Consider the following 24,238-nt stretch of genomic DNA (forward strand, 5'->3'; position numbering starts at 1 on the left):
CTGCCGTCACTGCTATATTTACCTCCTCCTTCCTGTAGCAGACATGGAGCCTTCATCAGCCACCAGGAGCGCCTGGTTTTCACTCCTCCTTCACTCAAAGTGAGTGAAGTCAAATAAACTCCCAATTCCTCACTATTTCAACTCATATTTCCAAGTTAAGATCATTCATTCATTTATTCATTCATCTTCTGTAACCGCTTATTCCTGTGAAGGGTCGCAGGGTCTGCTGAAGCCTATCCCAGCTGTCATCGGGCGAGAGGTGGGGTACACCCTGGACAGGTCTCCAGTCTATCGCAGGGCTAAGATAGAGAGACAGACAACCATTCACACTCACACGCACACCTACGGCCAATTTAGAATCACCAGTTAACCTAACCAGCATGTCTTTGGACGGTGGGAGGAAGAAGGAGTACCCAGAGAGAACCCACGCAGACACAGGGAGAACATGCCAAGTTAAGATCAATATAACTAAATTTTAACATCAGGGATAAATCCATTGATGGAATAACCTGGTCATTCAGTATATTCAGGTAGTCAGCTGATCTCATTCTTTGGACACATAATGTTGCTGAACCTAGACCTGAGCAACTGCAGCAACCCCAGATCATAGCACTGCCCCCACAGGCTTGTACAGTAGGCACTAGGCATGATGGCTGCATCACTTCATCTGCCTCTCTTCTTGCCCTGATGCCCCCATCACTGTGGAACAGGGTAAATCTGGACTCATCAGACCACATGACCTTCTTCCATTGCTCCAGAGTCCAATCTTTATGCTCCCTAGCAAATTGAAGTGTGAGTGTGAATGGTTGTCTGTCTCTCTGTGTTAGCCCTGTGATAGACTGGAGACCTGTCCAGGATGTACCCCGCCTCTCGCCCAATGACAGCTGGGATAGGCTCCAGCCACCCCACGACCGTTCACAGGACAAGCGATTATAGAAATTGAATGAATGAGTGAATTCCTGATTTTCACTCCTCCTTCTTGTTTGCATGGAACAATGTCAGAATTGGTGCTCATGTTCTGTGGGGTTTCAAGAGCCGTACCAAACTTTCCTGAACTAAAAGATTTTCCTCTTTCAGCTGTCAGCACGTGAGGAAAGAGACACAGACGCAGTGGTTCAAACACCATAATTTAATTCTAGTTCAACTACAGTACAGTTTAAACATCAATTTCACTGGTTCATGCAAAATGCGACATCTACAGTAACATCAGACTGGATTCCTACAGGCACCACACTACTGAGACCGCCGTAGATTAAACCCATGTTTGGACTCATCCGATCCGATCTCAGTGCAGCAATAACGTGAGGGAGCCTCGGCCCAGCTTATTGATCTACTCCTTCTACCACAATAAAACGACCAACACAGACACTTCATACCATTGTTACAAATTAGATTTAAAAAAGAAAAAAAATCTCAAAGTCATTTAAATTATCATCAGTTTGTCAAAACACACACACAAAACAAACATTGGAATCCATTTCCGGAATGGCGTCATCTGAAAATAAAACAATAAAATAATTCTAATAACAACCTGTACATGTCAGCTTGTACCTCATTAATTTTAAGCAGTAGAAAAAACAGCATTTTGGTTTTTAAGGTGTGTCTCGTCAAAACAAATACAAAAGAAAAAAAAATAAAGTTTATGAAATATTATTTTTGACCCTGTGAGACGCTCAGAACAGAAAACAACCTGACAGACGTGAGTCTACTTAAAACTGTGGTCCCTGATAATCTTGTAGTTCTGGTGCAGCGCGCCCCCTGGAATATTAAGGCGTTAGAACACGTTTGTGACAAAGTAAACATGTTAAAGAAAAAGAGATGAAAAGATGGCCAACAGGCCTCCAGAGTTTTGTGGCAAACAGCCAAACGTGAGCAGCAGTGCGCATCACAAGACTGCAGCGAGATATGTAACATGAGGACACCTGAAACTGTGTATATTTATATAATGGATACAAGGATTTTATGAATCAAAATCTGATATTTAGATTAAGATCAATTTGTGTTGGAAAATCGATTTTTTTAAAACCCAGTCCAGTAAAATATTGTTTTTAACATATACGGCACAATTTCAGTGGTATTTAAAGCTACAGTGTGAAACATTTGTCGCCCCCTTCTGGCAGTGAGAGCAATTACTGTTCAAAAAGAAATAGAAACACCAGTCTGTGTTCATCCTCATCATCCATCTGTTTCTGGTTTAGATTCTAATCCTTCCTCTTGGTTCTATTTCCTTCCTCCATGAGGCCAAGAAGTTACCACAGACGCCAGATTTCAACGTGTCAGTGATTTAAATGGATCTAATTAGCTTAATGAGTGCTGTGTGAGCTCACTAGGGAAGAGCTACCTTACTGTACATCTAGAAAATTCTCACAAGGCATTCAGCAGTGTTACTATAACTTCTGAATAATGTATGAACACCAGCTGTATACATCGATCAGGCATAACATTATGACCACCTGCCTAATATTGTGTAGGTCTCCCTTATGGGTGGGGGTGCCTGGTCTGGTCTAGGTGGGTGCTACATGTCTAAGTAACATCCATTTGATTGCAAAGGTTTCCCAGCAGAACATTGCATTGTCACAAGATGGTCAATGTTATTTACTTTTCCTGTCAGTGGTTCTAATGTTGTGGCTGATCGGTCTATAATGCTAAAGAAAAGCACAAAAACAGTGACAGTGCGCGTCCCACAGGGTGAAAATGAAAAGACACGATCTGAGATTTTCCAGCTGTGGATGGTCCAGAATGACGATACAATCAGATAAATAAAGTTTCCTGTCAGAGGATCCACAGTGTTTCAGAGTCTGAGAGGACGGCAGCAGCTGACAAACAAACAAAAAAACAGACTTTACAATTCTGCTCTGCCAGCAAACAACTCAAACGTGGAGGACAATCTGAAAAATAAGGCCCCTCAAGAAATTCAAAAAGCGGTTTGAGAAAAGGGAGGAGAAAATAAAGAGGCACCAAAAAGTGGAGATATCAAAAATGCAGTCTGTCTGTGTGGTACGAAAAACTGGACTTTTATAAAAATGCGAGAGGGAAAAGAAGTGGAGCAGCTACATCATTCTGGAGGACGTTCCTGACGGGAAGTGCCCCAGATGCTGCTTCTGTCTCCGGCCGCGCTTCGTCTTGTTGCACCTCCTGCAGGACACGACGGGAAGTACACGTCAACAACGGAAACACTCGCTTCGATCTCATCTTATCTAATAAATCACATACATCGGGAAAGTGACTGCTCACACAACCAGCTGAACTCCATCAGGAAGGATTACACATGAAGAAAACCTGATTTAAAATGTGCCCTAAGGTAAAACATATTATTCAAGTCACACAGATAACTCTCTAGAAATACAAGCACCACTTAAACAGCTGGCAGATAGTTAACTGATATTCAATCATTCTTCCTTATTTATAAGAAATATTTATATTTCTTTTTATATTTATATGATTGTTTCATACTAAAGATGTTTGGATGGACTTATTAATAATTGTTACATGTATTTTTACAGTGTAGTTTCTAAAGTAAGGAGGCGTGTCCTCCCTCTGGCTCAGAAGATGAGTATCAGGGTGTTGGGCGCCCTCTGCTGGCTGTTGGTCACCACTGCATCATGAACGGTGTGTGTTTACAGTTCATTGGTGCATCTTGAAGTGTGTGTGTGTGTGTATAGAGAGAGTACCTGGTAAAGCACATGACCACGGCTACGATGACAGCGATCTGCACGGCTCCAATGATGGCGGCGATGAGGACGTAGTGCAGCTTCTGACCGCTGGGCACCACGTACAAGATGTTGAAGTCCAGCAGCTGGTCACACTGAGGACCGCCGTACGCTGCCTCACAACTGACACAAAGGACAAGCTTTAGATTCAGTGTTTCTTGGACATTATTTACTTTATTTTAACCCCTTAAATGTTTCTGTTCCCTCTGTTTGGTCTTGTTTGCCTTTATTTTTATTTGATCAGTTTCATTATTAATTTTCCACCTTTTTTTTTGCTTCCTGCGTTCTCAAATAGTTTCACTGACTTTAATTACTTCTTATAGGACAACAAATGGCTTGACAATGACATGTACATACAGACGTGGATGGAATTATTAGTACCCTTGCGTTACAGAAAGAAAAACCCACGGTGGTCACTGAAATAACTTGAAACTGACAAAAGTAAAAATAAGCAAATATTTACTGAAAATTAACTAATTAAAATAAGACATCGATTCTGTGGTGCAACAGAATCATTTTAAAAATCAAACTCATGAAAGTGGCCAAGACAAAAGTTATGGTATCCCTAACCTAATATTTTGTTGCGTTACCAAGGTCTCAGTGAGACTTGTGGACATGTTGACAGGTATTTTGGCCCACTCCTCGTGAGTTAACTGCTCCAGCTGTCTCAGGTTTGAAGGGTCCCTTCTACAGACTGCATAGGATTTAGATCAGGGCTCATGGAAGGCCACTTTAGAATATAATGTTTTGTTGTCAGCCGTTCTTGGGTGTTTTTGGCTGTGTGCTTTGGGTCATTATGTTTTTGGAGGACCAATGACCTACGACTGAGACCAAGCTTTCTGACACTGGGCAGCACATTATGCTCCAGAAAGCCTTGATAGTCTTGAGATTACACTGTACCCTGCACAGATTCAACCCCCCCTGTATCAGATGCAGCAAAGTAACCCCAGAACATAACCGAGCCTCCTCCATGTTTCTCGTCTATAATTTTCTTTCTAATCTCCAGAGACAACTCTCTTCTTATCTTTCTGTGGTCCATGTTCAGTGTGGTATACACCATGATATCCAACAGGACAATGACTGCTTCTCACCCTTTAAACAGGCAGACTGACTAATTACAAGTTTGAAGACAGAAGATGTCTGTGATGCTAATTACAGGACACACCTTAATATGGTGCCTATGTTCATTATTTTCATCATTTTTGTCCAGGCCAGCTTCATTAATTTTATTTTATTTTTTTTAACTATTTTGTTGAACCACAATTCAAAATTAATGTCTGATTTCCATTAGTTAATTTCAAGTATATTTGTATTTATTATAACTTTTGTCAGTCTTAAGTTATTGTGGGTTTTTCATTCTTTAACGTAAGGGTACCAACAACTTTGTCCACGTGTGTATGAACTTTGACTGTTACTACAAAGGTAGAAACATGAAGACAGGCGTTACCTGCACATGGGCAGGTTGTGTCTCATCTCGCACTGGCCGTGTTCGCAGAACTGGGCGTAGTCTTCCGGACAGGGGCCGGGGCTGTCCATAAAGCCCTCCCCCTCGCCAGGCTTGGCCACAGCTGGAGAAGAAGAAGAAGAAAACCCTGGTATATGATTGGGTATCAGAGAGACACACGGTAATCCTTCAACCGGACGGAGAGAGGCAGTCTTACCATAGATGTCTGGTTTGCTCTTGATGCTGTCGTCCTTCCTGCTTTTATCTGAAACCACAGAAGAAGAGTTTTTAAGCATACTCCCACGGCCCTACAGGACAGCTTCTTTTTTTTGAAAAAAATAAATAAATAAATTATTCGGCGTGTATTTCAGTGTTTCAGTTTGGTCCAAGTCCCATCCTCTAACACGGAAGGGGTGGAGCTTATGACCTATACTGCAGCCAGTCACCAGGGGGAGCTCTACTTGCTCTGGCTTCACTTTTGAGGAGCTGCTCCGCCCTCCATCTTTATACTGTCTATGCTTGAAACAAATTGACTTTAAATCGTTTTTGATTATTTTGGAGGTTTTAATATAATTTATTTTCTGTGTGTAGCTGCTTATTATCATTTAAAGCAAATATATTAAGCAAAGTTATTTAAGGAAATGACATTCTCTACTAATTTACTGACTAATTTCTGATCAGTGGAGTTAATATTTTGATACCTGATTCAGTTATTTCTGATTCAGATCTTTAAACTAAATCACATGTACAAATGTCGTGGTTCTGGTGCTTTAAACTGAATTTGTGGCGTCACTTTGGGCTTCCTGTGTTTATATCTTGATCATACGTGATAACCATGACAACCTAAATGATACACAACTGGAGAAAAGGTTGAAAATGCTAAACTTTTCTCTTCACACTTTGTGTACAGGTTAATAATCTCAGTCCTTCTCCCGAATCCAATTGTTCATTTGGAAGGAGGAAGAGGAGGAGGAGGAGGAGGAGGAGAAGAAAAAGAAGAAGCAGAAAGAGGAGAAGAAGGAGAAGGAAACAGAGGAAACAACAGAACAAAGAGGCGGAGGCAGGAGGTCATGGTAAAATGTGACCAGCTGTTTATACATTCAGTCGTGTTAATGCTCCCTGTGTGTTTGTGTGTTTATGAGGTCCAGGTACGACTCAGGTCCTCACAGCCATAGTAGGACCTGTGTGTGTTCAGAATGGGGTCAGGTCATCATTCAATATAGATGAACTGAAAACCTCTTTCTACATTTTTCTCTCTCTTCCCTCCTGACTCCCATCCTCCTCCGTCCCATCCATCCATCCTCTGATCCTTCCTTTGTCCTACTCTCCTCCATCCCTCTTTCTCCTCTCCTGTCCCCCTTTCCATGGCTCATCTCTTTATTCTCATCTTCTTGTTTTTTTCTTGTCTTCCTGTATCTCTCCACCTCTTCATCTATTTATTGTCTCTTTCTCCTTATTCTTCCTGATTACAGCCTTCGTCCATTTTTCTCATTCTCATTTTTGTATCCTCCATTCCTCTTTCCTGGAGTACTCTCTTCTTCTTTGCATTCATCTCCTTCGCTTCCTCCCCCTCAGGCTTTGTGCCTTTGTTTTGTCTTTCTTTTTTTCTCATTACCTTGGCAACGTCCCACATGCTTGATGTCGATCTTGAGCTGTTTGAGGCAGGAGGCCTCCCGGACGTGGCAGGGCGTGTCGTAGGTGACTCCATCGCTGCCGCACACCGGGTTGTCGTTGTGGCCGTTACACACGATGTTGCACATGCAGCTGGACACACAAGACACACAGAAGTCAATCAAAGTCAATCAAGTCAGTGAATCCTGGTGAAGGTTCAGGAGTGGACTCACATCATGTCCTCAGAGTCTTCATCACACTCGGCTCCAAACTTGCAGTTTCCACATTTTGAGGCCTTCTTCCCGCGGCCGGATCCTTCGTCATCTGCAGAGACACAAAACATTACTGCAGCGCCTCTACAGACACCAGCTGACTACTGACATCAGAGAATATAAGGGTATTTACCTCCGTCTCCAGATCCTGAGCCAGTGTCTGAAAGACGGACAGAGACAGAGAGACAGAGAGACAGAGAGACAGAGACATAAGAGAGACCAGATCAGTTTTGCAGTGAAACTAGATCCTGGTGCTGTTGTTATCCCTACTGAACTATACTGCAAACTGTTCACAATGTGCGAACTGTTCACTACACTCTACATAAATCTGGGAAATCTGAACTGTGCAGAAAAGCAGCGAATGAGTTTGCGTGCATTACCATGGTAACAGGGTCCTTCTGACACAATGGTGAGAGCTCTCTGTTTCTTGCAGGCGGCCCTCCTCAGGAAACACTCGTTCTGGTACGTATCACCGTTTGAGCCGCACACTGGGATGTACTTCTTATGGCACTGAAACACAAAACAACTTTATTTCACACAGCCCTCTGCGTTTATCGGAGCTAAACCTCGCTGGTAAAACTGTCACTCGTCTCTAAACCTCTGAACCAAGCAGACTGGATCTGGATTCATCCATCAACTCTTTACTCTGGCCTTCTTTCACAAAAACACTTTGGATGGAATAAGACCGGGAGCAGCAACTGACTGTTTCATCGTCTTTAGACCAGAGCAATATCAGCCAATGTCAGTTTATAACACATAAATTAACAGTAGTAGACACTACAGAGCATCATTTAGACAGTCTGTCCACCAGAGGGCGCTGTCTGGTAGAGTTTTCAGTTTGTGTCTCTTTCACAGCTACAAACCATAGACTAAACAGCTCGTCAAAAGCCAAAGTGAGTAGATACCCCCCAGTGACTGGATGCAGTATAGGTCATACGAACCACCCCCTGTGTGTTAGTGGATGGGACTTGGGCCAAACTAAAACACTAAGGTACATGCCAAATACATTTTTTTAAGGATGGTTTCTGTCATTTTAGGAAGTTAATATAATGCTGATGCATATTCAAGTGTCAATTGGGTGGATCATCTATAAGGAGGCGCCGCGTCGCTCCACTCTCAGACCGTACTGATCAGACTCTGGTTCCAAACTCGCAAGATGCCGCTGCCCGTATCCCCGGGAAAATACCGCCAGTTCGGCCAATATAAGGAAGTGGGGACGCATTGTTCATATTTATATACAGTCTATGCTACAAACAAACATAAGCTATCTATCTAAATTAATCACTCAGTTATTTTTTGACTTTTATTGGTTTGCCTTTCATTGGAGAGAGACAAGAAGTGATGGGGTGAGAGAGGGGCCGACACACAGCAAAGACTGCAGGCCGGAATCAAACCCACAGTGAGGACTGTAGTCTCAGTTTATGGGACGTCTACTCTCCACCAGGTGAGTTATAGAGGTGCCCCTACAACGGATTTAGCTTGTGGTTTTAATGTTGCTAAGCTACTGGGTTTCCAGGGTGTGTCTTAGAGTCAGACTTACGTGGATCTGACAGACACACTTGATGTCGGCTCCGTTCTCGCGGCAGGTTCCTCCATACCGACAGGTGCCGGCGTCGCACACACGCAGGTCGCTCTTCTTCTCTGACATATCTGAAAAAGAATCACAACGATGAATATTACCCATCATCCCGGGGAGGGGTTAATGTAGATGTGGGTCGTTCTCACAGTTGTAACTCAGTCCAATCTGTACTCATGGATGTGAAACCCTTATTTTTCATGTCATCTTAAATAAATGTTCATAAATCCACTCAGAAATCACAGAGGCAAGGATGCTCTTCACAGCTAATTCACTGTCTCCATGGCAACATTACACTGTTTATATCGCCTCTCATTCTGGGAGCTGTGGTTCTAATTGTGGTTCTCGTTAAGAGGACATGCTAACAGCTAATGTGGCCGCTAGGGCTGTGCAATTAATCGAATTTTGATCACGATTTCGATTCTTGGCTCAAACGATCTCCAAATTAATAAAATCGAGTTGGAACGATTCTTTTGCCATTTTCCGTTGTCTGTGAGGTTTTAATGAAAGAGACGCGCATGCGCAATTCAGTCGCTCCCCCAGAGCATTCAACGCGGCCCCACGAGCTCTCTCTGTGTGTGTGTGTGTGTGTGTGTGTGTGTGTGTGTGCGTGGTGACCTGCAACACTCAACACTTATTCAGAAAACAGCGCGAGCGAGATGGCAGAGGGAGGATGGTCCCGTTTGGTCGATAAAAAGGGTAAAACAAGTTCTCTTGTATGGCAACACTTCGGATTCGAAGAATCCGACGAAGCACAGGCCCACATAATGTGCAAAATGTGTTACAGTGTGGCACGGGCGAACCGGGCGGCATTTTTTCATGACAGGGGGGCGGCACGAGCACTTGGAAAAAAAACAAATAAACAAATACATCTGCGCCACTACATGGTTTTCTATTATCTGTCATATCTGTGTGGGGAACTGGCAAATTGGCGCCCCTGCTGCTGAGAAGGTGCCGTGCACAGAAGGTGTGCGTGAGAAAGGGGAGGGGGGCGCGGGGGACAGTTCACCTCTGGGTCTCTCCCAAATTGAACGGGGGGGGGGGGGGGGGGGGGTTACAGTGAGTTTTTTTTGCCGAAATGCCGAATACACGCATTTTATTTTCAAACTCAAAAAGAATCGTGATTTCAATCTTGACCAAAAAAATCGTGATTCTCATTTTTTCCAAAATCGAGCAGCCCTAGTGGCCGCTACTCACATATTCACTGAAATGTAAACAAGCGGTTATTAAAAGATTATTTGTCTTGTACGAACACAAGAACAATCACTTGAAATGTCCTGTTTATACAGTTCCATTAAAGTGTTCTCCAAAAGCCTTCCCACGGAGCCTGATGGGTATCGTGTCAGTAGTTTTAGAGGCTTTATGAACTGACCTCATGGTGGCGCTAGGATAAAATCAGAGGGTCAGCCAAGTGAAGGGAGATTTCTGAATCAAATTCACACTACAACACACAAAATCACTGAGTGAAACGGTGGCACTACAATGCAGGTTGACTGAAAACGCACAGACTATTATCCAGGGTAGTTATTTCCTGATGGCAGCTGATTGGACAGCAGCCTGCAGGCTAGCCCATTAGAGCTTGTAATTACAAGGGCCGTGACCTCAGGATTCCCTGTAATTAGTAAATACCTCAGTGTGCTGAGCAAGCCACATCAACCCGCTGACACACACACATATACAAACAGACACTGAGTTCCCAGGATTCTCGCTGCCTTCCCTAAGTTGAATCCTGAGTTGAGCTGTAGCTGCAAACAGAAACATTTCTGTTGGTTTATTGTTCGGGCTAACAGGCTGCAGTTATTCTGACGGCTCTGTGTCCTCAGCCATGCCGCGGCTTCAAGGCGAATGTTCACCATCTTAGTTTAGCAGGTTGGTATGATTTAAAAATCCAACAGCTCAGATATTGTGTAACCAACATAGATCATGTGCAGTGTTGCAAGATACAGCTGATGGTTTACAGCGAAAAACTGTTCAACACATCCTAAAACCACAAAAACCACCCCTAAATATTTAATTGTTGTGCTTTAACCTCCTAGATTGGTTACACTAGTGTTGCATATCATAAAAAGCAATGCAAAGCATGGAAATCAACAAACTACTACTGAGATGTTTAAAAATCCATCCAGTTGGACCTGTGTGATTGTGACTCAACGCTTCTGTTCCACATCACAGAAATAAAGCAGGGTCTGTTAGAGTCCTGCAAACGGAAACAGCTCCTCCTTCATGAAGGGGTCTGTCAGCTCTGCACAACCTCATCCTCCTATAACGTTTCACACACTCACTCACACACAGGGCTCTTCAATAATGTCAGGTTGCTATAGTCAGGAACCTGTCAACAGCAGCTTGTTTACAGAGCCAGGCAGGTCAGCGGAGACCCGGCTCTGTGGGGAGCAACTCAAACGCTGACAACACGCAACCTGAAATACACAGCTGGAGATCCCAGACACCAACGAACTACATGAGGAGTTCAAATTCACCTTTGCTTTAAGCAGATCGTGAAGCTGTGGAGACACACTGATCTTCATAATACATGACTGTTGTGTTTGAATGGCAGCAGAAAAACAAAGAAAATGAATTAGAGCTTTAACCAGTCCCACATCAGGAGCTAAGATTTGGCAAATCAGTCTGCTTATACAGTATATGAAAAAGTGGTGGATGTTCTTAAGCTTGGTTTATACTCCCGCGAGGGATCCAGCGGGAGTCGGTACTCGTGCACAGATGTGTGTCAGCATTGTTCTCTAACTACACTCCTGAAACACTAGAAGAAGTCAGAGTAGATGCTGAGGAAATGATTTCAGGCCAATAACAGATGTTGTGGTCTGCATCGCTGACGTATTGTGCTACATTTCTGGGGAGGTGGACGTCAGGTTACGACGTAGGCCATAAATGAGGCTTTGCATGACTATACAGCAACCTTCTCCAGTCCAGTAGGTGGCAGTAATGCAGATGACTATCCAACTACGATAATGCCATTCTAAAATGACGTGGAGTCATTAGTGTGACAGGAAGCATGAAGGAGATTCAAGCTGATTGAAAGGAAGTTGAGGCAAACAGAGAGAATGCCTAAAACGCTGAGCTTTTGCTGAGGATTTAGTAAATAATTAAGTAGTGAGCCAATTGGAAATGCTCAGCGCTGCAAGAACCACCTCCATTCACTCCTTTTAGACCTACCCCTGCGCAGCAACTCTGTGCAGAGGAAACACACTGAGAACAACCAAAAGTTCTGGGGTCATAAGGAACGATCGAGTTTAGACCGGAAACTAAACAAACCCTGGTTGAAGCGTTTAAACCGAGTCTCTTTGGACCGACTGGCTTCACGTAAGAGAAAGTGTGTCGCTGTGATGTGAACTGGATTGCAGGCGCTGATTAAAAGTGTGTGACTCAGAGAGTCAGTGAACTGTGACGGAACAACATTATCTCTGAGAGACGCGCTGGCTTCAAAGTAACAGTCAAACTGTCACAGAGTGAAGAACACTGTACCACAATCTAAAGTGATACTAAAGAGAAGCAACATTCATTCATTCATTCATTCGTCTTCTGAAGGGTCGTGGGGGGGCTGGAGCCTATCCCAGCTGTCCAAGAGAAGCAACATGAATCATTCAACCACTCTAATTTTTAATAAGAAAGAAAAACTAGCTGGCACAGTTTAGCAGAGTGCCCTCAGATTCTGATGGGTTTCATGCATTTAGCTACCTTCAATGATACATACAGACATATTTCAAAGCATGTAAACGGCTCTTTGGTCCAAATTTAGTTTTTCCTGCATCTTTAGAGTAGAAATTTAGAGTACCGTAAGCACAAGTTTAAATCAGCCAGAAACTCTAAAACCCTTGTTTCTGTTGTTCCCGCGTCTGACAAGTTCTGGGTGGATGGATACACAACTAGACATAGCTCCAGTGAAACCGAAAACTCCGATTTCTTTTTACATGTCTGTTTGTGAGATGATTTAACTTCCTCTCCAGGCTGAGTGAAAAATGTCAATCACAGTTTCTTAGAGGCCAAAGTGACGTCATCAAATGTCTCGATTTACCCGACCAACTGATCAACGTTGAAAAACAAAGTGCAGAAAAAATTGTTCAGAACCTACAGAACACTACCCTAAATGGAATGGTTACCGTGATCACGTTTCTCTTGATTAACTAACCAATTCACTCACGTCTTCAGGGCAAAGCTGTGCTAACCATGAACCCCTGTTTCATGCTAGCTAGGCTAACCACTTTCCTGACTCTTCTAGAAAGTGTGGCATCAGAAGCATTTGGTGCAGTTTTTTGGCCGTTGCCTTTGCATTCACCGTCATCAGTTTGTCTGAAGGAACAATGAAAGGTAACAACAGGAAACTACTCCAGATGATCATCCTCAAACAGCTTCTGTTTGTTTAGAAGGACAAGTGAGGGGTTCATTGTCTTCATCATTCAATGGATGGAACTTTTGGTCATCCAGAGGGTCTTTAGAGTCCTCAAACACCTCCTGAACATCAGTAGGCGACGTTTATTTCAAAATGAACTGGCGGTTGTTGGGAAACTGTGTGTTGTTCTGAAGGTGGTGACGCTGATCTGAAGCCAGTCAGAAACGGAGATGAGTGAGCGAAGCAGGTCAACCTTTAAATGTGGAGGATGAGCACTTTCATCCTCAGGGGATCAGCAAGGCGAGCGCTGACTACTCTCTACTACTGCTCGCTCTCTCACTCTGTGTTGCTCTAGCTCACTCGCCCTTTCACACTCTAATGACTTTAATATCGCTACTTGTTTCCCTCTTCCCTTCCTCATCCAACTGTCTCAACACTGTTTGCACAAAAAGCACTGGGCCAAAAGTATGTGGACACCTGAACAGTCAGACTATGTAAAGATGTCAGTTTGCACGGAATAACTTGAATAATAATTCAATAATTGAAAAAGTCTGAACCCAAACTTCAAAAGTGAGAAAAATCATCAATGAGACCCAGGCACTTCTATTTTATCCTGCAGGGGGCAGTATTATAACCAGTAACTCAATAAAGACTAAACCCCTAAAGAATGAAGATGCTAATGGAGATGCTAATGGTGATGCTAATGGTGATGCTAATGGCTAGCATGTCAGCGCTGCTGGAGTTCCCTGTGTCTGCTTAGTTTTCTCTCACATAGACATGATTGTTAGGTTCATTAGTTGTGATGTGAGTGTGAATGGTGACCATTTACAGGATAGTAAAGCAGACTTTATCGTCACACTTAAATCAATCAATTAATTACACTGAATAAATCTGAACTTCTGTGATAAATAGTTTTATTGGGTAACATTTTTGAAATAGGTTCTTCGTTCATGGATCAAATTAAAATATATTTAAACGTTTATTGGGGGAGTTTATTTTTATTGATTAATCAAAGAATTCACTGACTCCTCAGAAAATGGAAAATGTGATCAGCAGATTAAACGACGATGCAGCCCCCCATCAGGTCTGGTTCAGAGTAGGTGATCCTAAAGCTACATGATGGGCTTGAGATCAGGGAGAAGAATTTCTGTCTTTGCAGATGACAACACATCAGACCTTCAGAGGCTGGCTATTATCTATATTATAATTTGTATGCTGCAGCTGCAGCACTAGGATTTAGCATATTTAGTGTTTAGTTTCATGGGAAGAATGGACAGGCGGCTGATTGTAAAGAATATGGGCAAACACTATTCAGTAATTCATTTATTTGAAACTTTATCCCCCATATTTTGAGAAATCAATCTGAATTGTTGCAAAGCAAGCCACACTTCAGACAATGGGAAAACAGACGCCAACAAAACACAGAAAACTGGAATAAAATACTAATGAAACAGATGAGGATCTCAATACAAAATGAATCTTTTTTTTCCACCATATTATTATTAGTTAAGCTTTGTCTGCAAGTTTCTGCCTTGAAGTCAGAGGAGTGAAAACTTTTAAGCTACTAAAAGCACAAGAACATGATTTAAAACGAGTTCTGTGCAGTTCTGAGAGTTTCGTGAATCCATCTTGGAGCATTTGTTCCAACCACTCACAGAAAAAACAAGAAATATTGCTGCTGCTTCTTCATTTTATCAGAGTTCAGTTCAGGAAACCAGTATGGAAATGATTAAGCCATAAAAACTGTATCACTACAAGCCCAAAACCAGGACAACCAATGTCCACATACTTCTGGCCACATTGCAGCCAAATGTTTTTCATTTGAATTAAATCAGTCTGATCGGTTTAGCGCTTAAGAAGACGGAGCTGCGTTAATGTTAATTAAAAAACACCTAAAGCCAAAGCAACAATGAATAGAAATACTGAACAGCAGCTAAACCAAAGATGCTCCATCCAGAAATCATCTACACTGCTACATCTCTAGTGCTTTTTCTGTCCTGAAAAAGGCTCTTCTGAGAGGAGCATGTGTCTCAGCCGGTTAAACCTCTGCTCTCTGTTCTCAGACCACAGACCACCATACAAACTCATTAATGACAGACTGCCAAAACAGAGCCATAGTGGTGCGTCTTCCCAGGAGAACATCTGTGACGGAGCTGAAGAGGCCAAGTTTAAAAAAAAAAAAGGTTCAGAAAATAGAAATCAAAAAGATTCCTTCCTTTAGATCCTAAAAAAACTTCAAGGATCCAGGTTTTAAGTTATTTCAGCTCCACGTGTCTACATTTAGATTAAAAACGTATCAGCATGTTTGTAATACATCTCTAAAATCACCCCACAGATATATATATATTTTTAAAGACTCATTCATTTCGCAAATTAGCAAATCAGCTGATCACTGTAGTGTCTATCAAACATGAATCATGCAGGACTAATTAACACATGTTTTATTTTTTTGACTTGGAGAAAATAATTAGCACAGTCACTGATGATGAAAGGATGGTCTGAGGCGGACTGTGCCATGTGCTGTCTTTATCCTAGTCTGTTGAACCGAGGCGTGGTTAGGATGGAAAGAACATGTGTGGAGGCAGAGCTGACTGACACCTTAAACACCCTGATGGAGGCAGACCTATTGTCCAACTGAGTAATGAAGGAACATGTCAGTCACTGCAACAGCAACAGCAGAGCTCTGTGACAACATTTAATCTGCCTGCATGACATCTGTAGCTACAAAGGAAAGCCAAACACCACTAGACTTCTTGAAGCATCTTCTGTGCACATTTCTTTTACTTCTAATTAATTGAAAGATCTCCGATTTGATCTTCTGAGTTATGAGACTCTGACTAACAGAAGCCTCGTGTGGAAACAAAAAATGGGAAACTTCAACTTGATATGAAGCAGATATAAACCGATCAGGCATAACATTATGACCACCTTCCTAAGATTGTGTAGGCTTCCCTTCATCAGAGAATGAAAATGGGCAGATGCATGCTTAATACCTCAGCATCAGCCCAGATCCTACACAGACCCTGACATCATAGCCTGATGTGCACCTCCCTAGAAATATAACAGCGATACAGATCGCAAGACCTGTGATTGGTCCGCTTAGTAGTAGCGTATTTTCGCTTTAGTATTTGTGGCAGCTCCTCCATCTCCACAATTTTTGAATTGTATTGTTTTGGGTGAATCAAGATGGAACGGTTCAGAATCTACAGGACCCTACCCTAAATGGAATGATTGGAAAGGTTAACTAAGGAGGTTTGGTGATACAAACAGTTGCATGACTCGATTTCGTTGGAGGTTTCAGTGGCCCCTGTTGAAAGTGAGGCAGGAAGTAGACGAACTAAACAAAATGAACCCTACTGGCAAAAAAGACACACCGCCAACTAGCGCTTGGGTGGTGTTTTTACAGAGCGATTCGGACTGACGAGTATAAATGGCTCGCACCGGCCTAGGCTATGTACGTAGGTTACGCCGTCTACGTCCTGTGGCAATTTAAATGAGCCTTGAGGGTGTCCTGTGGCGTCTGGCAACAGAATGTTGTTAGTGGGTCCCTTTGGGTCCTGTGGGTTGAGGGGAGGGGCCTCTGTGGATCTGAGAGAGCTGTTGATTGAACTGTTGCTGGGGTTTGTAGTACTGTTGAATTGCACTGTGTTGCACCGACATATGTTCCTATTATTTCAGGCTGGGTTCCTTAAAGCGCCTTCAGACAATTTGTAATGTTATACGCTATATAAACAAAATTGAATTGAACTGAACACTGTAGTCAGTGTGCTGGGCTAAATAACAGAAACACTTCAGTGTTTAATTGAATCCAGTCTAACAGCACCACAAACTCCATCCTCCAAAATGATCATCCAGTTGATTTAGCACCTTCCTATTTCAACATCAGCTGAACATTAGAAAAGTCATGAAGGAGGATTTAGATTAGTATACCTAATGAAGTGGCCTCTGTGTGTATTTGAGGAAAGCCACAAGCCACTATCTGCCACCTCCTTCGAGTGAATGCGAACATACATGTAGATTTGGTCAAGGCTGTGTGAGGAGGAAAACTCCCTCATTCAACCCCGCCCTGATTCTCCACCCTGTAATTAGCCCTAAAATAGAGGCTGGTTAAAGTGAGGAGTGGTCAACACACACAAACACACACACACATGTATACATACATACATTTCTGGAAGCAGCTTCAGTGGGTTCAACATCTGTTCAGCCTCATCACATAACAGCACACAGGTGTTGTTATTGACTTCCTGCTCCTGTTGCCATGACGACTGCACTAATATTAAAGACTGTATCACGGCTTTCATTTAAGGAGCCTCCATCACAGTCTCTTGATTTATCCCCACTGTTGTCGTCATGACAACACACACACACACACACACACACACACACACAGATGTGCCAGCGAACACAGCTGCATCATGTGATCATAAGAGATGATAGACTAAATAGGGACGACTGTGACCTCTGACCTCAGCATCCTCCAGGTGTGTTCAGGTGTGTCTCACCTGGACAGTCGGCCTTCCCGGGCCCGCACTCCGCACTGCTGCTGCCTCCGCTGCGGGGGAAGGAGCTCCGGACGGCGGGGACAACCAGAGCGACCAGCAGGCAGCCCAACCAGGAGATCCGGCACATTGGAGCCATGATGGAGGAAAAGGGAGAGCTGGAGGGACAGATGGAGGAGAGGGACTGAAGGGTAGAGAGAGATGAGGCGAATAAATGAAGGTGAAGAGGGGGTTTAGGATAGGAATAGAGGTGCACAAGGATAGGCAGATGAACAAAAAGAGGATAAAGAGGATAAAAAGGTGAAGAGAGGAAAACAGAAGATTCAAAGAATCTTCAGAACAGAGACCAGGATAATCAAATCCTGCAGCCGCGGAAAAGATGTGAAATCCTCGTTTAGTCCATGTGTTTTATCCCACTTCGGAGGAAGGCTTCATGGAGAAACAAAAAAAAAGAAATCAGCTGAAACACGATGAGTAGGCCAGCTGCAAAACCAAGTCCAGGATAACAAAGCAAAGCAGGGCCTGGGGCTTCACACACCGACCCCCACACCTCCGCCACCCCCTCAAACAGTCTGCTCACAGCCCGGACTGAGCCTCCATCCCCCAGCCCCGCTGCCTCGCTCTCAAACCGGCGGGGAGAACCGCGGAACGCCGCGGACGAACAGATCCAGGAAGAGGTCCCAGGGGGCTTTCAGCAGAATCCAGGCCCGAGCGGAGAGAGTGTTCGCCGCGGTAGGTGGACGGATGGAGTCGGTCGGACCGGGACTTCTTTTTTTTTTTTTTGTCCTCCTATTCTTTCTCTACTGAATCACATCAACAAAGGCCCGGACCACGTGACCTGGGGAGACCACTCCCACACCCAACGAGAGAGAGAGAGAGAGAGAGAGAGAGAGAGAGAGAGAGAGAGAGAGACCTGCAGACTTTGCAGCTCACTTATTGTCCTTCCCATTAATTACAAGTTTTTTTGCTCCATATCTATACTGGTATGGACTGATATGTTGGGAACGAAGACCCAGCCAGTCCATGTGGGCCCCACAAGGGTTTAATATGGGCTATGTGGGTACTGAGTGGGCATGGGCTTGAACTCGGCAGATTTTCCAGGTCCCATGTGGTTTCAGTTATGGGAATCTAGATGCCACATTGTTTGATCAAAAATAAGATTATCAGTCTACAGACGGCCGAATTCAAAGATACCCCGAATAAGTGGAGAAAAAAATGCAGGAAGCAAGGAAGCTATTCCAATTGGCTGAAAATTCATAGCAGCAACTCCTATGGTATTTGTATGACCCCTGCATGTTTGTAAGCATGTCTTAAAATGTCGGGGCATGCTCCTAATGAGATCAGATGGTGTCAGATGGTGTCCTGGTGTTTTTCCTTGCAGATCTGGACCAGGGCATCATGAGCTCCTGGACAGTATGAGGTGCAACCTGCCAGCATTGAGTGGATCCAAACATAATGTCCCAGAGGTGTTCTATTGGACTTAGGTTAGACAAGTGTGGGGGCCAGTCAGCACCAATTTCTTCATCCTCCGGAAACTGTCTGCATACTCTCGCCACATGAGGCACCAGGAGGAACACAGGACTCACTGCACCAGCGGGTCCCGATGTCTAGCCCATAGAGGTCTATGGATCGATAGATAGCTACTGTCACTGAACGAGCCTCTCTGCCTATTTATGGGTCATGTAGAGGATGGTGTATATTGTTCATGATGGACCAGAGTTTGTTCAAAGTCCTTGCCTCTGCCACTGATGTCAGGGACTCCACTTCTGTCCCTACCACAGAGCCCGCCTTATGTATCAGCTTGTCCAGCCATGAGGTGCCCCTTTTCTTAGTGCTGCCTCCCCAGCACGCCACAGCGTAGAAGAGGGCACTGGCAACGATAGTCTGGTAGAACATGTCCAGCAGCTTCCAGCAGATGTTGAAGGACTATAGCCTCCTGAGGAAGTAGAGCCGCTGACCAGTCCAGTTTGATATCCAGCTGTACACCCATGTATTTATAGGTCGACACACTCTAGGTGTGGGCAGACTGCATCCATCACCATCTCCTTGTTTTTGGTTCTGTTGATCTGAAGGTGGTTTGCTCCAGAGGCTTGTGATGGTCTGGCCACCCCAGACCATCAGTGACCCACCACAAAAGTGGTCATGCTAAACGATGTTACAGGCAGCATAACATTCTCCACAGCTTCTCCAGACACTTTCATCTCTGTTACATGTGCTCAGGGTGAACCTGCTCTCATATGTGAAAAGTACAGGGCCCACAAGATGATGTCGGGCCCCCAATCCCCCAATCCACCCCCATGAAATCTGCTCTGGCAGTGCTCATCCTGTTCCTCCTTGCACACAGGAGTAGATACTGGTCCTGCTGATAGGTTGAGAATTTTCTACAGCCCTGTCCAGCTCTCCTAGAGTAACTTCAGATCAATATCCCAGAAATTTAACTGACTTGATTCTGTAGTCTGATTAGGAAGTGTTGCAGTGAATATCAGACCAGTTTTATTATGTGCAGTGTAGGAACAACCCGCTAGAGGGCAGACTATATCAATCAATCAATTATCAGTATTTGTTTAATATAATGGTGTCATTGATTGTCAAGAATCCACAAATTAATAGAAACTGGGCCCAGAGGGAATAGTTGACATTTTTAAACTCAAATGAAGTCATCACACAGAATAAGAGCAAACTGAACCCAGGTTTTACAGTGACTGACTCAGACTCCTAAACGACAGAGGAGGAGAATCAGCTCTTAACTGTGACATTAAATATCTTTAATTTTTGGTTTAACAGTAATGACACATTATATCTGAGTCAGCGCCAATGTCTACTTTAATCTACATGTATGTCCTTAATAATAAACAAGCACTGTAGTACTGTTGAGCACACAAACTGACTGCAGAGTACAAAGTACAGTACTGTTATGTCTTAGGATGTCTAGATCTAGACATGTTTAGATTATCAAGCTTGCAGAATTGCATGATTTTTATTGTGCTGTACATATGTTGTGGTAGGGTCCAAATGAAAATAAATGTCACTGGAACATAATAGTATTTTAAAACAACCTTTCTTAACATTTCAGTGACAAATTTTAAACCAACTTATACCATTATAGAGCAACCGTTGCCCATAGCTACAAAATGAATTGTTTAGTTTGACTTTACTATATTGGGAGAAATGAGGAAATAACTATCATGTCATAGTTTTGTTGCCCTGACGCAGACATCCAGCACAGACCCTACATGAAGTTATCATATATTTGATCTGTTTAATCTCTTCACACCAATTTGTTAACGGTGAACCCGCACAGACACACAGTCTGTCCTTATTCCCCGTCTTCTCATTTATTTCACGTGTCTATATTAACATGCACCATTACTGAGAGCATTTCATCATACAGTTGAAATCAGTGAGCAGTCTAGAAAGTGACCATACAAATGGAGCATGGAAAAATCTGCTCTGACGTTTAGAAGGACGGAAAGTCTAAGAAACTGAAAGATTCAAACAGAACAATTAAGTGTCATTGACAGACAGCAGACAGTAGGGGGCGCTGCATGCCAGCAGAACACAGGGAAACTGTGAACTGCTCCTTTAACTGCATCCTAACAGCTGTCATCGTGTACTGGAGCCGTGAGGTGACGTTACACAATGAGGGTCTAATGCTGCCTCCTATGGAAGTCAGACTGATGAAATGTGACATTTTCATTAAAAGTTTGTCATTTCTGATGAAGTTTACACAAAAATATGAGAATTTAGTCTTCAAAGGTTCATGTCTAATTTATTAAACTAGTATGTTAAATCAAATATCTCCCCTTCCTCTCTGCAGACATCAGTGTTTCTCATTATGTTTCTGTTCTGACGGACCAAGGTATAAATTCATCCTCAGGTTAACCTTTTAAGGTTGTCTGGAGGAAGTCTGGAGGAAGTGTGGGCGGGTCACTGATACTGCAGCTCTGCCTGTCTCCACTCTCAGACTCTGCTGCGCAGACTCTGGCTTACAAACTCGCAAGACGGCGTCGCCTGTATTCCTGGGAAAATAGCGCCAGTTTGGCCAATGCAAGGGAGTGGGGATGCTTTGTTCATATTTATATACAGTGGTGAACAATCGTATTGCATGAAGTGAGCTCAGAGGAGTCCAAGCTTATGGTGAACTGCACAAACACCGTCAAGGCCAACACAGAGAGCTCAACCCACTGCAGCTCAGGAAAGACATGCAAATGAGACTTCTGGATGTGTAGACGTTGCTCATCAGTGTTTGTTTGAAAGACAGAACACTGCCAAACGTTCTCGCTCTGATCTTTCATACTTCTTACTCCTGACCTTCTCTTTTTACTTCTTTAAAGTTCATCCAAAGTCCTCAGAACAACTAAAGTGACAAATGATCTCTGCTAGAAGGAGGATCAGGAGCAGTACTGGCGTCACAACGTTAGATGTAAATCTTCCAGTGGAATTTGTTTTGAAGAGTGGTCTTTGCAGAGGGTCCATCTTTCTAACAATATCACCACGTGCATTCATAGCACAGGTTGGTTCCTGCAGTAACTCCCCTCTTTCTGTATAGTAGTATAAGTGCTTCATGTAAAGGAGCTGAATGACATCATCTTTCAAAAATTACCCTGGTAAAATCCTGTGTGTGTCAATCTTTAGACAGACTATTGCATTTGAAGCAAACTTGACTTGAATTTCTTTGTTTATATGAAGCCCTGTCTTTTGAATGCAATTAAAGTTGAATTAAAATAGATAGGTCAGTAATTTTGTCACCCAGTAGTCTATTATTAGCAGACTGTTTTTGGCAGTGTTCAGATAAAAATAAATTGTTAAATCAGACCCTCTGCTACTTTAAGTGCTGCTGGACTGCTACTGTAACACAGTGAATAATAAAGCAACGTCTCTGTTTTATCGCAAGCTGGTGCACGATGAAACCTGAGACTCTTTAAAAACCAATGAATAAATCAGTTAAATGATGCAGAAGCGTTTACTGTGTGAGGTCGGTGTTTAGCCCGAGGACATTCCCCCATGTAATGGCGATTATTGATTCACACAGTCTGAGCGTATTTAATCCTCGTCCTCAGGTCCGGCTGTTTTTCTGAGCCATCTGGGCTCATTAGTTGCCTCTCCGCCTTCATTCATAATCTCCACTCCCCTTTGTTTGTTTCCTCCTCCTCCTCCTCCTCTCTCACTGTTTAGAGGCTGAACTGTTCTTGAACTGACTGAAAGGCGAACATCAGCGAGTAGAAAAGTAAAGCCGCGTGCGTGTACCGGGAGAACTGGAACATTTCTGAGAGACGTGGCCCATTTAGAACCAAATAAATATTCGTTCATCATATATTAATGGTTCTTCACACATGCTGGATATTGCGCGCTCAGCACATGTTCCGTTTCACCGCAGATTACTCCGGGAAGCATGAAAACATGATGGCGGCGGGCCTTTGTTTTTTCCCTCCCCGTCTTCCATTATTTCCCACTGAAAGCTCTCAGTCGATTAACCTGATTCCACCTGCAAACACAGGAAAGAACCTGTCATCTTTAATCCAGACTTAACTGACTGAGAGCAGAGCCGCAACAAAGGAGAGGAAAACATTGGCGGGAGGAAGAAAGAAATAAAAGAAGAAGGAAACTACCTCCACATACAGCTACTATGCAAGAAACAATGTGTTAAACTGAGACTTCACTGAAACTGTCCTCCAAAATATTTCCCTAAACCTGAACTAACAGACCCCTGTAGACAAAAGCAACCTGATGAGTCTGATGAGTCTAAATAAATTTAACAGAGTTTTTTGTGTTTTCTTTAGGGGTGGTACCATTTAAAGTCAATACTGTTTTGAAAAAGTGCTTACAGTACTTAAAATGGCACTTTAACATAAGGTCTGTTCAGTTTTGGCCAGGGATATTTTCTTTCTTTTTCTGCTGTTTTGAATTGAAATGCAATAAAATGCATTTTTTCCAGACATTAAAAGAGGTTGACTTTGCAATATTCATGTCTGTGTCTATTAATTGATTCAGTCGTCCACTAAAATCCATTTAAATTGAAAAAATGTTGCTTTTGGGGGCAAATAAATCTACAATATATAATATTGTTATGCGATTAAAATGAGATTAATCGAGATTAATTAATTACAAAGCCTCTAATTAATTAGATTTTTTTTAATCGAGTCCCACCCCTAGTATTTTTATGTGCCACTGAGCTACCTATCTAAGTCTATCTAAGTCTAAAAAGCCATCATCCTTAATAGTTATTTCAGAGATGACAGCTACAGATAATAGAAGAGGCTAGATGATGTTTGTTTTTTCATTTTTTTTCCCACAGGCTGGCGGTTTTCCGAAGACAACCTGATGCACATGTTTCCTAGACGCGGTGATGACATGATCCGCTCGATTTGCTGCTGTCTCATGCAGGTATTTTCTCAGGTTGACAGCACAGACATAGTGTTTGTCATTGTGTGTGTCTGTGTGTGTAAGAGTGTGAGAGAGTTGCAACTTGCTGGAGAGGGCATGCCGAGACACTGTATCTGTCACAACGACGGATCAGGACCATGCCTCGGGAATTCAAACTGTTGCCCTCTGTCGCTCCTCCCTCTCTGTCATGCATTAAATCCAACCGTTGCATGTTCTTCACCTCGTGTTACCTGATGAGTTCAACTACGCAAAGTGAAGAAATAAATTAACTTTACTCTCCTCATAAGTGAATCTGGCGTCTGTCCAGAAAAGAGCAAAAACAGAGAAATCTAATTTGTTGCAGGTTAAACAAGCGTCTTGTGTGTATGGCTTGTTTTCTAGTGTCATGTGCTGCCAG

At 43.1% G+C, this 24,238-nt stretch overlaps 1 protein-coding gene across 1 annotated transcript; it reads right to left on the bottom strand.

Moving 5' to 3' along the window:
* Positions 1-688: 688 nt before the first annotated feature.
* On the bottom strand, positions 689-18,215 carry LOC311503890 (tomoregulin-1-like). Its single transcript, XM_084566796.1, has 11 exons — positions 17,461-18,215; positions 8,578-8,687; positions 7,418-7,547; positions 7,171-7,197; positions 6,999-7,089; positions 6,770-6,918; positions 5,372-5,419; positions 5,158-5,278; positions 3,672-3,833; positions 3,055-3,135; positions 689-2,816 (listed from the first exon to the last, which is right to left on the bottom strand). Exons 1-11 carry the CDS (start codon positions 17,594-17,596, stop codon positions 2,792-2,794), a joined length of 1,080 nt encoding a protein of 359 aa, XP_084422922.1. The 5' UTR covers positions 17,597-18,215; the 3' UTR covers positions 689-2,791.
* Between the last annotated feature and the right edge of the window lie 6,023 nt (positions 18,216-24,238).

The sequence above is a fragment of the Chelon labrosus genome (assembly GCF_963514085.1).
Source record: "Chelon labrosus genome assembly, chromosome: 18".
NCBI classification, from domain to species: domain Eukaryota; kingdom Metazoa; phylum Chordata; class Actinopteri; order Mugiliformes; family Mugilidae; genus Chelon; species Chelon labrosus.

Coding starts and splice junctions, on each gene's coding strand:
- LOC311503890 (XM_084566796.1), bottom strand. CDS start 17,596: ATGGCTCCAATGTGCCGGATCTCCTGGTTGGGCTGCCTGCTGGTCGCT. Junction 7,198..7,417: donor AGAAGGACCCTGTTACCATG/GTAATGCACGCA, acceptor TCCGTCTTTCAG/ACACTGGCTCAGGATCTGGA. Junction 5,279..5,371: donor GAGCAAACCAGACATCTATG/GTAAGACTGCCT, acceptor CTTCTTCTCCAG/CTGTGGCCAAGCCTGGCGAG.